General features: G+C 32.9%; 1 protein-coding gene across 1 annotated transcript in view; it reads left to right on the top strand.

Moving 5' to 3' along the window:
- Window positions 1-14,712, top strand: part of LOC141547262 (transmembrane protease serine 11C-like) — a 73,973-nt gene that overhangs the window by 18,624 nt on the left and 40,637 nt on the right. Inside the window, exons 4-5 of the mRNA XM_074275744.1 lie at window positions 1,401-1,468; window positions 9,881-10,044. Coding sequence (XP_074131845.1) covers window positions 1,401-1,468; window positions 9,881-10,044 — 232 coding nt within the window. The remainder of the gene's footprint in view (window positions 1-1,400; window positions 1,469-9,880; window positions 10,045-14,712) is intronic.

Below are 14,712 nucleotides of genomic sequence, written 5' to 3'. Positions count from 1 at the left end.
AGTGAGGAATGACAGGAATGGAGATGAGATCTGACCACAGAATCAAAACAGTTGGGATTTTTTGAACTTTGAAAGGAACTAAAACAAGCATCCAGCTGCTAGAGGTTCTTTGCTAAAGAAAACTAAGGCTGATGAATAATCATCTTTCTTTCCTCTCCCTTTTCCATCTAAAAGGGTGAAATTTTAAATCCTTTTTTTTCTTTTGGTTTACATTTCTTATTCATTTATAAGAACTTCAAATAATAATTTCCTTAGTCAAAGACACAATTATTCTCAATTAGATTTTGTTGCTGTCATTGTTTTTATGTTCAAAAAGAGTATGAATCAGTGAAATGGCAGTCATTTTAATGCAAAAAAAAAAATTTAGAGGTCAGGCATTCTCTTTTCTAGCCTAATAGCTAGAAGTAAATTTAGTTTCAGTGTTCTAAAGTTTTATTAGTATTTTATTAATAATCAGCATTAATAAACTTTGGAAATAATTAGAGATAAGGATTGGGGACACAAACATGTCCAAGGGTAACACTGCGGTTTTCTTTTTATCGCCAGTACATTGGGGGAAATGGCAGTTTGAGTGATTTCCATGCACCGTACTCCAATCTCCAAAGAGAGAAAGGATAAAGGAAAAGGGTTGTGACTAATGGGCAAATAAAAGACCCAAAGCCAAGGCCTATTAGGTAAAGGCAGACCTATCCTTCTCCATCAGAAAGGGACAATCCTCCTCAGCCAAATTATGCTTTTCATAGCAACATCTACTATATATACTGATGTTTTATGTATAATCATTAAAATTAGAGGCAACCAAGAAAAAACTTTGGGAAACTTGAAGCTATATTTTAATTTCCCTTTTAGTTTACTCTAATTAACTATTGATTCAACTAAAAAAAAAAAAAAGCTTTCACTGAAATGTCAACTGTTACAGATCGCATAAATTCAAGGATTTATATTTATTACTTTTTTAATTTATAATTTGCAGCTGATGCTCAATGACTAACAGGTTGACTTAGCAACCCATTGAATATGGAATGATAGTTCTGAAATATTATTGAATATCCACAGTCACAATTTCAATATTCCAGAACTATCATTTCTGGATTAAAGAGAATCTAAGTAGAAATCAGGATTGATGTCACAGGGTCCTTGTATTCCAAAGTGACAGGTGTATTTAAGACTTATATAGAAGATGATGAAACAAAAAGTAGAACCTCACATCTCCCTGATATGTCTTTGTGTGATATAACAAACAAAAGTTGGGTTTTTTTCCCTTCTGCAACATATCAGTATGCATTTTTGTGAAGGACATTTAACAATGGATATAAAAGTTAAAAGCTAGGTTTTCTAGGTATTTTAATTAGCACATTGTCATATAGTGTCATAATAGTCATTTTGTTTTCTTTCAACAGATGAATAAAACATTTCAAGCATCCAAACTGAGAAGGCAGTATGTCCTGTCCCACACTGCCAAAGTCAGGTATGTATGTAACATAGTCAAAATCAAAAATATCCGTGTATTAGTATCATCTACAAATAGATGTGGGTTTTCCTTTTCCTTTTCCCAGTGTTCTTTCTCTCTAATGTGATGAACATAGTGTTGTTAAAGAATTGAAACCAATCTAAAATGTGAGTCTTAAATCCTTCACTTCTTCAATTGTGCAAGAGGGAGCTCAATCAGTTCTATGAGGCTTGAAATTAACCCAAATGAGGCAATTAGATTGGAGCCATCACCCAGAGTAATTTTACAGAAGTTTATACCACATTTCCTGGAAAGCAGCTGTGAGAAAGGCCAGAACTAATAGGACCATTGATTTCTCCTCTCTCTGGGCTGACTTTGCTTCCCCTTTGCTTCAAACAAAAGGTTGCAAATTTTAGAGTAAAACAAGCGTCTAAGATCCCTGCTTACTTAGCCCCAAACTATAGAGTTTCTGAGATATCTAAATGTTGTAGAAGATAAAGCACTGGACTTCAGAATCAAAAAGATCTGAGTTTGTACTCCTCCCCTTTGGCAGTCTGGTGAAGTCTTTGGGCAACTTTCCACAAAAAAAAAAAAATTTAAATGCATAAAATAAAAAACAGAATTACAAAGAAAATAAATTGCATTAAAATAGAATTATTTTTAAAAATTAAGTTCACAATACCAAGTTAAGAACGCCTGAATAAATAACTCAAATAGGGCAAATGGTTTTCAAAGAAAATCAAAAAAGGCAATCATCAGTTAGTTAACAGTAGAAAGAAAGATATGGTAGAAGGTGTTAATAAAAAGACTGCAGGTGTCTTGAAAATAGGGGTTCAAAAGAAAGTTTAATTTAGTCATTGGGTACCCAGATCAGAGCAGAACTGGTTTTGGGACTTATTTTGTACTGAATTGGTAAATGATGCACATGCATATGCAAACACAGATACACACACACATACCTTGGGCTAAGACTGGTTCCAAAACTTAGGTCTGGACTGAGTCTACAAATAGAGATTAAATAAATTCATTTCATCTGCCATTTAACAGATTGCAAGGGTAGAAATGATTGGATCATTGATTTAGAATTAGAAAGGATTTTACAAGCCACCTGGTCTAACCCCTTTATTGTACAGACGAAGAATCTGATTTGCAGAAAGATTAAACAAAAATGTAAAATCCTTGGCAAACATTAAAGTATTATATAAATGCTAGCTAATGCTCAAGGTTCCACCCAGTGTCCAAGTCAGAATTCAAACTCAGCTCCCATGCCTCCAAATGCAGTCCTCTTTCAACTGAGTCATGTTGCCTCCAGAATCCAGCCAGACATTATAAATACCTATTTTGTGCATCATACTTTGAATACTGATCTCTTATTCTATTTTTACTGAATAGAATCCAGTTCTCTAAATGGGTGCTTACACACACTTATTTACCATTTGCAATTGGTCATCAGCATCACTCTCCATAAAACTTTATTAAGTCTGGTGCTTCACAAGGTGTCAAATAGCAAATCTTTCTGGATACATAACATTTGAACTTGGTACCTAGTGATATCGCACTCCCATGGCAATCTGAGTGCAGGGATGTTAAGGTAAATGTGTCACAAGTGGCTTTATTGTTTACTCTATGCCAACGAGCTCCACAAATAGAAAGAAATGAGAATGAAAAATAAGATTTGAGTTTATTGAACTGATCATTGCTGCTGTTGCTAAATAAGAAGGGAATTCAAGGAAATTCATTTTGGAAATGCAACAAATCCAGAACTTTGTAGAGAATAAAAAGAAAATTTTATAATTTATTGTTGTCATTTATTTATTTATTTTTAAGCATTTAAAAATATGTTTGATTTCTAAATTCTCTCCTATCCCTTCCCCACTCACTAGAAAAGCAAATAATATGTTACAACTTATGCATATGAAATAATGCAAAACATTTTCATATTAGCCATATAAAAAGAAAAATAAAAAAATAAAAAATATACATTTCAATTTGTATTCAGAATTCATTAGTTCTTTTTCTGGAGGTAAATAGCATTTTTCATTGTAAGTCTTTTGGAATTGTCTTGGAATATTGTGTTGATAAGAGTAGCAAAGTCTTTCACACTTGATCATCATTACAATATTGCTGTTATATGTACAATGATCTCAGTTCTGCTCATAAACTTTGCATCAGTTCAAATAGATCTTCACATGTTTTGAAACAACCCTCCTTGCCATTTCTAATAGCAGATTAGTACTCCATAACAATCATATGCCACAACTTGTTTAATCATTCCCTAACTGATGGCCATCTTTTTTATTTCCAATTCTTTGTCACCACAAAAAAAAGTTTGTAGATATAGCTTCTTTTCCTTTTCCTTTCATCTCTTGAGGTATAGACTTAATAGATCAAAGGGTATGAACAGTTTTATGGTTCTTTGTATAATAGTTCTCCAGAATGATAGAGTAAGTTCACATTTCCAATAATTCAGTAGTGTACCCATTTTCCCCTTATCCCTTCCAGCATTTGTAATTTCAAATAAGTATGAGTTGGTAACTCCGAGTTGCTTTAATTTGCATTTTTATAATTAATAATGATTTAAAGCATTTTTCTTGTGATTATAAATAGCTTTGATTTCTTTTTCTGAAAACTATCTGTCCATATCTTTTGACAACTTAGTAATTAGAGAATGGTCCTTATGTTTATTTGACTCATTTTCCTATATATTTGAGAAAAGAGACCTTTATCAAAGAAACTTGCTGTAATTTTTTAATATTACTTCATTGTATAACAATGCCTTTTATTAAAATGTAGTTTCTATGATTATCTGTTTTAATTAGATATATTTTTGCTTTTGCTTTTTTTGAGATCATGATTACTACCCTGCCTTTTTTATTTCAGCCAAAGGAGAATCAATTCTGCTCCATCTCCTTATTTTAACTCTGTGTGTCTATGTGTCTATGTTCCAAGTGTGTCTCCTGTAAACAAAATATTGTTGGATCCATATTTTGGATCTATTCTGCTATCCACTTCCATTTTATAGGTGAGTTTATCTCACTAGTATTCACAGTTTTAATTACTGTGTATTTCTCTCCATCCCATTTTTCTCCTGTTTTTTCTTTCCTTTTTATATCCTATCCCTCCTCTAAAGTTTGGTTTGCTTCTGACCACTGCTTCCCTCAATCTTTTCCCTCTTTTATCATTCCCCTCTTCACTTATTCCCTACCTTTACAATTTCCCTGTTGGGCAAGATGGATTTCTCGTATGTATATTTATATATGTATATGTGTATATAGTCTCCCATCTTAAAATCAATTCTGATGAAAGTGAGGTTCAGCCACTGCTGGTCTTATTTTCCCCTGAAGTGTAAAAGCTATCTTTTTATATGATATTATTTTCTCCATTCTACCTTTTCCTTTCCCCTTCTCCCAAGATATCCCTTCCGCACACCTTTATTTTTGAGGTCATCCCAACATAATCAATTCACTTTTGTGCCCTGTCTATAACTTCCTTAATAATGACAAAAATCTTAGGAATTACTTGTAGCATCTTCCCCATATATGAATGTAATTTATTTGACTTTGTCTCTTATTATTTCCCTTTCATGTTTACCTCTTCATGGTTCTCTTGAATCTAGTGTTTGAATGTCAGACTTTCTGTTCAGCTCTGGTCCTTTCATTAGAAATACTTGAAAGTCCTCTATTTCATTAAATGTCTATTTTCCCTCTGAAGAATTACCCTCAGTTTTGTTATGTAGGTTTTGGTTGTAATCTTAGCTTTGTTGTCTTTAAGAATATAATATTTCAAGCCCTCTGTTCCTCTAATGTGAAAGATGCTAAATCTTTTGTGATTCTGATTGTGATTCCACAATGTTTGAACTATTTATTTAAGGCTACTTGAAGTATTTTCTCTTTGACATGGAAGCTCTGGAATTTGGCTACAATATTCCTGAGAGTTTTCATTTTAGGATATCTTTCAAAAGGTGGGAATCAGTTGAGTCTTTCAATTTCTATGTAAAACTTCTGGATGTAAGATGTTGAGCAGTTTTCCTTGAAATACAATGTCTAGGCTCTTTTTGGTAATTCTCAAATTATTCATCCTTGATTTACTTTCAAGGATCATTTTTCCTGATGAGATATTTCATATTTTCTTGTTTTTACTTAATTTTATTGTTACTTGATGTCTCAAAATTATTAGTTTCCAGTTGCCCAATTCTTATTTTTAAGAAATCATTTCCTTCAGTGAGCTTTGTATTTCTTTTTTCCATTTGGGCAATTCTGCTTTTAAATTAATTCTTCAGTGAATTTTATAGTTTTATTTTATTTGGCCTATTCTGCTTTTTTAACGAGTTTTTTTTTTCTTCCATGAATTTTCATGTCTTTTTTTTTTAACCATTAGGCCAATCTTAATTTTTAAGGTATGATTTTCTTCAGTATTTTTGTGCCTTTCTTCTTTTCTTCCTTCCTTTCTTTCTTCCTTTATTTTTATTTTTTAATCAATTATGCAAAAGTTCTCCTATGTTTGATGATTTATTATCTAACTTCTTAGACTAAAGCATTATATTAATATTATAAAAACCAAATGGTGAAAAACAATTACATATTTAGCAGCTTTTACTTGCCAGGAAGTTTGAGCCTTTCATTCTATTGACTTCCTTTTACATCAGTTAGTTTCCCTGTAGTTTTTATTACCTTTTATCAAACAAGTAAATCTAAGTGATCAGTGCAAGAGAATAGTCCAACAGGAAGAACTCAGGATGGAGTTCATAGACCTGAGCTACAAGGGGCAATAATCTATCCGGGAAAGGGATCGATATTGGGTATGATGGGAATGTTTTTAATGATCTATGTCTAAAGATCAGGAAATGTCAGAACGATAAAGATTATGTAAAAAAAAAAAAAAAAAAAAAAAAAAAAGAATCCATTTATCCCTAAATTGTAACCTTTTTGGCAGCCAAAACTGGCAAAGGAATAGAGAAGGACTGAAAAAAGGGGGGATGAGAATTACAAGTAATTAAAAATTGCTTTAAGTCAAGGAGTCAATGTATTTATATTTTAAATATTTTTGTAATTGTATTTCAATTTTTTATAATCTTCTGTATTTTATTTTATGCATTTAAAAACATTATTCCAAGAAGAGGTCTATAGGCTTTATTATACTCTCAGTTTAAGGACCCCTGCTTCAGGTCATTATCTTTCAGGACGTGAGAAGGCATTTTATCATTTAATAATAAAGATCCATTTTTGTTTCTTCAATGTGTATCTAAAATATGTGATCTAGGAGAAAAGGTCAGAATGACACACCTCATATCTGACAAAATCCCTTAATGACTAGAGTAATATAATCAGTGTTTGACAGAAATACTCCATAACTCACATAAGATTTGTCCATTCAGATGTGAAAAGATGGAGCTATTACCTCTGAAGTAACAATATAGGAAACAAAAGACAACGGGGTAGGAAAGAACCCTTAAGTTAAATGCAATTACAGTCTAACACTGTACAAGGAAAGAGAGAAAATATTTATATTCCTGAGAGAAAAGAAAAAAATTGACATTGCATTATTTCATGGGATATTTGTTTATTTCACATTATAATACAGACAAGTATTTCCAAAAAGGCCACCTTAAAAGTAATTGCACAATAAGTAGTGCACTGGCCCTGAAATTGGGAAGACCTGAGTTCAAATAGGACCTCAGACACTGTAATACTGAGCAAGCCATTTAATTCTCATTGCATCAACAACAACAAAAGTAATTTCAGCTTATGTACAAACACTAGTCACTGAGGATCAAGAATACTTTGAAAAACTTGATAAATACCTCTATATTAAATCAGTATATAGTATGATATTTGGTGAATTCAGTGAAAAAGTGAGAGGAAGATGAGTACATAGAAAAGCATGATTCAGGAAAAGGGAATGAGAGAATCCAAAAAATCTCATGTCTTCATATCACACACTTGTTTTAAGAAGAGAATTGTTAGGTCCTAGGTATGTCAAGTACCAAATAATATGACAGAAAATGAAATAGATTGTATCTTAACAAACAGAAAAAGACTTGCTTTTGTAAGAGTTAACTAAATAATTTCTTTATGTACAGAGTTCTGTCTTGTCAGGGAAAATATCAAAATAATTTTTTTAAAAAAGGAAAGCAAGTAGGAAGAATAATAATGAGAAAAAGATATCCAGTATGGTAGTATGTCCCTGTAGCCCCTGACATCAGTAAGATTGAAGCGGGTAGATCAGTTGAGTTTGAGAGTTCTGAGTTGCAGTGAACTAAGCTGATCAGGTACTCACACTAAGTCTAACACCAACATGGAAAACTCTCAGGAGGTAGAGGTCCATTAGATTGCTTGAATCTGATTAGGTTAGTAATTGAACAGGTCAGGTTCTTTCATGGGATTAATAATGAAATCAAACCTGTGAATTGTCTCTTCGTCTGTGAATTATAGCTTCATGTCCAGCCTGGACAAGAAAGACCCAATCTCAAGAGCAAAAAAAGACAGTGTTCAACTGAAGCAATTTAATCCTAAATTACTAAAACAAGTATTTTCAGTAGCAATGAAAAATGGGAAATGGATGGCAGAAATATAGGATATCAATTATAATTATTTTATGTGGATTTTAAAGGTTATAAATATATTATCATGACAAGAATATCAAAAGACACGAGAAAAATCAGCAAATATTTGTTGTATTTTAGCATACAATCAAGTGAAAAAAAAATGGAGGAAAAAGGAAATAACAGTTTAGAATAAAATTTTGTTTTATAAAACCTTATGAAGAATGATGGATGATTGTGAGCAGTATTATCTCTTAAATCAGACATAAGTAGTGGAGGATCAAAGCAGTTTAAAGAAGTCTTGGCAAGAGATCTAAGCAAAGTCATACTACAGACATAAGAACAAAAAAAATGGAAGGAAATCAACAAAATAATAAAAAATGCAAAATATCTGTAAAGTTGTTATAACTATTTTTACCAACCACAGAACAGTGGGGTTACCACATTTAAAACCTAATGTCATGGCACCAGAATTGTTTGTAAAGGAAGTAAAAATGGAAAATAAGAGAGAAAAATGGGAAATGGACAAAATTTGCACCACATGTATATAGAAAAGATTCATACTGGAGCATACACAATGGTATGAGCATGGAAAAATGAATCTATATTTTAAAATATCTAAAAGGATAGCAAAGGGATGGGGAAAATCTCAGATCTTTTTAAAATCCTCCCCATTCCTAAAAGGTGATTAAGAAAATACCAACAAAGTAATAGGTCTACTCTCCCAAATATTCAAAATCTTTTGGGTCATCTATGCTTGAATGCAAGACATTTACCAAAAGGCTGTTAGCGGAGAATGAAGGGCTGTTCACAGTAGTATTTGTTAAGGAACCAAGAAAGTGCAGGATACAGAAGGGCCATACCATGGGAAAATCATCTCAGAAGATGAGATAAATCAAGTGGAAGGGAACTGACAAGCCTTAAATCAATTGGTCAATTAGGGGATGTCTACCCCAAGTATGTGAAGACCTGGTACAATAGACAAAGAGAACTACTTGTTCCAACAACTATGAAGGTAGCTGAAGTAGGTGCTATAGGATATTCAGAGCTTAATCAAACATTGAAGACATTGAAGAAGAGGGTCTTCCAATGCATCCCAAGACATCACCAGACCAACTTGACCTTTGTCCTGACACTGGACTTTAATAATTCAGGAAGAAAGAAGCTGATCATTGTAAAACTCTGCCTCATTTAAATTGAATTCACTCACAAGTCATCACCTGTGATGGAAAGAGTTATAGATAACAAGTAAATAGTCATTGGATCCTTGTTTTATCAGAACAAATCAAGGAAGTCCCTCATTTGGGAGACTTTCTATGATGGACTTGTAAGAGAATATGGACAAATCACATAAAACAAGCAGGAACAGGTAGGTTTCAATATGCATTGTTTGAGGGAATTCCAAATTGATTAGTAGCCAGAATCCATTTCCCTGTTTGAGAATGCTTTCTGGTTAAATTATCTCTAGGCCCAAGTACAAATTACAAAATGTTCTAAATATTGTGAGAACAATCATTTTTTGTTCCTTAACTACAGGACATAGGACAAGAAGGGTGAACAGTATATTAGAGGAAACTTCCTATGTTCTGACTTAAATGTACCCCTTCCACCAAGATATGAGCATAATTGCTTAAAAATCATCATTTAGTGGCCAACTTTCTGAGACTGATTCCATATTCAGTAAGGTTGAGACTTATACAACAAACATCACCAAATACATATTCATATAGTAAATCTTTAATAAATATTCATTGATTAGCTTCTTTATATTAACTCTTCCCTTGATGAAGCGAACATTGATGGCCATGTCTATTGCACTCTTAATCCCCAATAACAATGGTAAGACCATAGCAACAATTTGATTCATGTTTCTATTTAATTTCCTGCAGAGAATCCAATGGTAAAACAATGGTGGATGTGGTGCTGAAGTTTAAATCCTGTTACAATAATAATGCAGCAAAATTTCGAGACAGGGCAAGAGATATTTTACTTCAGAAACTGACAGGTGATACTGGGTCATTGTGCATAGACTCTTCCTCATTTAAACTTTCAGGTAAGATTTTTAAAGTTCTATTATTTAGTTAGAATATATTTAGCTTTGCTTTGTATATGGGAGCAGCAATTTTCCCATTAGGTATATTGGCTTAGTTAACAGGGATTATCTTTAGCTCAGAAGCAGTTTAACATATATAGAAAGATGATATGAAAGAGGGCCAGTAAGCCCTGGGTTCCAGTCCAGTCTCTATCAGAAAGGTTAAGATTCAATGGCTATGTGTCCATAGGTAAGGCTTTATCCTTTAGGTCATTCTCTTAAAAAAAAAATAGAAATTGTAGAAATTCTAACTTACATTGGTAGAGGGAACTTTCTGACTGGAAGTCCCCAAACCATTGAAATCACATGTCTAGTTCCTCTCCCTGTCCAACTACTATGGGAATAATGTTGTATATCCCCCTCAAAAAATATCACTAACAAAAATGGAGCTGGTATAAAATCATTATTATCTATAATATGTATATATATATATATATATATAGACATGTGTGCATGTCAATGTTCCCAATTATATTGCTCAGACACCCCACCCCCAATTCCTTTATCATATTAAAATTATTTGCTGTCATTTCTATTTCTCAATTCAAAGAATGCTTTATAACATTCTAAGAAAAGAGTCAATCTTAAACAGATGCATAAATTAAGCTCTCAGAAAAATTTGTCTAAGAAAAGAAAGTATTCTCCCTTCTTTAAGAACAAAGTTGGCTTAAATGTCCATTATTTCTTATTACCCCTAGGACAAATTCTGAACTTCTCCATTTAGTATTTAATGCAATTTCTAAGCTGACTCCAGCTAATGTTTCCAAGGACATCAAACATTATTCCTCTTCATATGCTCTATACTTCAATCTAACTGGCCACAGAACTCCAAACTCAGCATTCCATTTCAGGTCACATGCCCATGAAGCTTCACTTGTCAGAATTAGCTTCCTTCAAAGTTTGTGTAATCTGCCAGCACTGATTAGAAGCCTTTCTTGAACTCCCTAGTTGCTACTGCCTTCTTCCTCCTCAAATTATCATATTTATGATTTACATGTTTACATGCTATATCTCCCCTAACACAGTGTAAGCTCTTTGAGGGCAAGATTGTTTGTCATTTTATTTTTTCTATCCCCAGCATCTAGCCAAGTCCTATGTATGCAGTAAGTACTTGAAAATGCTTTTTAGATTGGACTGGCTAGGATTAGTACCTGGTACTTCATACAATAAGGTGGTGGGTTTCATTCCTTTATAGACTTTTGGGGATAATGTATAACACTAATTCTGACAAATTCATGAACAGTAGAGTATGAAAGTGTAAATTGTCCACTACTGTTAGGAAAAAAAAAACTCTAAGTGCATTATTTACTGGTGGTTAACAATATCACATACAAACAAAAGAATATTATTACTACTCTTGTTACTATTAATATGGCTTTAGGAGATATCATAAGAGAGGATGAATTATTTATATAGCAAAAATTATAAAATATAAAATAAGGAGAAAATTAAAATTATAAATAATGAGTGTCAATAGATATTATCTCTTGATATACATAAATTGCAAAGAGTTATAATGGTAAGAGATAATCTATATCTATTGGGGAGGCATATATTTAAAATGACATTTAAAATATTTCTGGGGGCAGCTAGGTAGTGCAGTGGGTAGAGCACCAGCCCTGAAGTCAGAAGGACCGAGTTCAAATGTGACCTCAGACACTTAACACTTCCTAGGTGTGTAAGTCACTTAATTCCAGTTGCCTCAGAAGAAAGAAATAAATAAAGAAAGAAATGTCATGTGAAGAAAGAAGAAAGAAAGAAAGAAAGAAAGAAAGAAAGAAAGAAAGAAAGAAAGAAAGAAAGAAAGAAAGAAAGAAAGAAAGAAAGAAAGAAAGAAAGAAAGAAAGAAAGAAAGAAAGAAAGAAAGAAAGAAAGAAAGAAAGAAAGAAAAAAAGAAAGAAAGAAAGAAAGAAAAAAAGAAAGAAAAAAAGAAAAGTTACTTGACTGTAGGGACTATTTCATTGTGTCTTTGTATTTCTAGTGGTTAGGGATCTGGCACATATTAAATACTTAGTAAATACTTCATAAATTGAATAATTGAAATTAAATAGCAAAGATCAGGATTTCTTAAAGTCCTTTTCCATTTGTGAGCCTTTTCAGCCAAAAAGTTTTTACATTAACCTAGATATAAAGATATATAAAATAGGTATGCAAATCAGACATTTACTGATAATACATCATAAAGACATTTATTTTAAAACAATTCTTTGATTCATACATAATTTTACCATTTGTTAAAATCAAAAGCAAATTTGCATATTATTGAAATAAATATACTTGCTTATTTTTACATAAAGAATTAAATCTTGTCAGAATATTTTTTGCCAATTTTTTATGCTGGCTACATTTAGTTATATGGCCCCATATGGGGTCACAACCCACAGTTTAAGAAGTTTTGGTGTAGACTATACTTTATCCTATTTTCCTGTAAAAATCAATGAAGATTACATGATACTGCAAAAGAAATGGTTGAGACTGATTCTGTCAACACTGTGTATCTGAGTTTATTAGACTTGTTCAGTAAAAAACCTTTTGCCACTAAGGTGCAACAAGTGCTCAGAAATACACACACACACACGCACCATATATTTTGCTGAGACAACTGGAGTTGGATGACTTGCCCAGGATCACCCAGCTAGGAAGTGTTAAGTGTCTGAGGTCATATTTGAACTCAAGTCCTCCTGACTTCTGGGCTGATGCTCTACCCACTGGGAAACCTAGCTGTCTCCAGAAATATTTTAAGTGCCATTTAAATACATACCTCACCAATCTGATATAGATTCTCCCTTACCACTATAAATCTTTTTGCCTTTGCAATTTATGTGTATCAAGAGATAATATTTATTGACACTCATTATTTAAAATTTGAATTGATTCTAGACTGTTTTCTCCTTATCTTTAGCAGTGGCAGTCAGAGAATATACAGAATTTTAACAAAACCTGATTCTCTTCATGCATAAGTGGGTGTCTAACCCACTATTAAGATGTGGTTTAAACACAAGAAGCAATTGATTCATTATGGTTTTAGTTGTGCTCATTGTTTTAGCACTCAGATGAACATTAAAAAAAAAGTGACTGTCATTTCCATGGACAAAACTAGAGATCCGGAAACTAAGTGACAAAAAAGTTTTATTATGACTCCGGGTGTGGTTGCAACCCTGGGCAATAGCTGTCCAAGATACCATCAGCGCTCAATAGTTGTAACTATAGGATAAATGGTATGTTCAAGACAAGAAGGAATATGGGTTATAAAACAAAGAGGGATTCAAACACATGCTTGAATCCAGGTCTTGCTGGCTCTAAGAACAATTCTTCATCCACTATTCACTCTATCAAGAGACCTCTTAAATTCTCCATGTTAAATTCAACTAAAAGTTGGAATAGAAACTATACCTGTAACTTCATTGTTAAAGGAAATAACTTCTATCAATGCAGACTGTCATTTTTCCTGCAACTTAGAATCTGTTGAGAATTGTCTAGAGCTCTGAGAGATGAATGATTTGGTCAGAATTGGTCTTCCTGGCCAAATTCGTTCTGGTCTATCCATTCTGTCATGCTGCCTTTTCCACTAAATGTAACAGCAAATCAAAGAGTAAGTAACATGCACCCGTTCTATATATCTACTGTATCTGATCCTGCCTAGTGGAGAAAACTCCATGAAGGAATCAAATAGACTTTCCTATATAGTCTTATAAGTTTCACATTCCAAATTCAATTTAATAAGCATTTATTAAGAGTGTTATATGCAAGGCACAGTGCATATATGAAGACACAAAAGAAAAAGTTCTTGCCTTTAAGGAATTTACATACTACACAGAGATATAACATGGAAAGAGATAAAGAAAGTCAGGATATAGGAAGCTAGCTGATACAATGGACAGAGTGCTGGATCTGAAGATAGGAAGACTCAGCTTCAGATACTTATTAGTTATATCACCCTAAGTAAGTCATTAACCATGTTTGCCTCAGTTTCCTCATCTGTAAAATGATAAAAAGACAATGTAAAATGATAAAAAGACAATGTCAAACCACTTCAGTATTTTTGCCACGAAAACCACAAATGTGGTCACAAGAAGATGGACATGATTGAAACAACTGAACAACAAAAGGCAGGATACGTCCCAGAGAACAATTTTAGAAAAATGGGAGATGAAGAAAGGCTTTGCATAAAAGGTTGTAATTGATCTGAACTTCAAAGGAAGCTAAGGAGTCTAAGAATTGGAAGCAAAGAGTTTGTTGTAAGAATGGAGACAATTTAAGCAGAGACCTGAGGTCCAGAAACAATTCTGAGATCAGGTAAAGGCAATGGAACTATTTGAATGCTAAGAAGAATAATAGAAAATGAGTTAAAAAAAAAAACACCATAGGCCAGATTGTAAAACACAAGTTAAAAAACTTTGAATTCTATCCTAGAGGCAAAGAAGAGCAAAAGATGATTTTTGAGCAAGGGGAGTGACATGATCAGCCATGTGCTCTAGAAGGGAATACCATACATGCTCAATTGGATATAGAAATCTATTTTACTCTACATGAAAAAAGGAAGAGAAAGGGATAAAAGGAAGGGTTATGATAGAAGAGAGGGCAGAGTGGAGGAGGGGTAGTCAGAAGCAAAAACACTTTTGAGAAGGG

The sequence above is a fragment of the Sminthopsis crassicaudata genome, chromosome 6 (assembly GCF_048593235.1).
Source record: "Sminthopsis crassicaudata isolate SCR6 chromosome 6, ASM4859323v1, whole genome shotgun sequence".
NCBI lineage: Eukaryota > Metazoa > Chordata > Mammalia > Dasyuromorphia > Dasyuridae > Sminthopsis > Sminthopsis crassicaudata.
The sequence above is the reverse complement of the archived record's forward strand: the minus strand, read 5'-3'. Positions and strand labels throughout refer to the sequence as shown.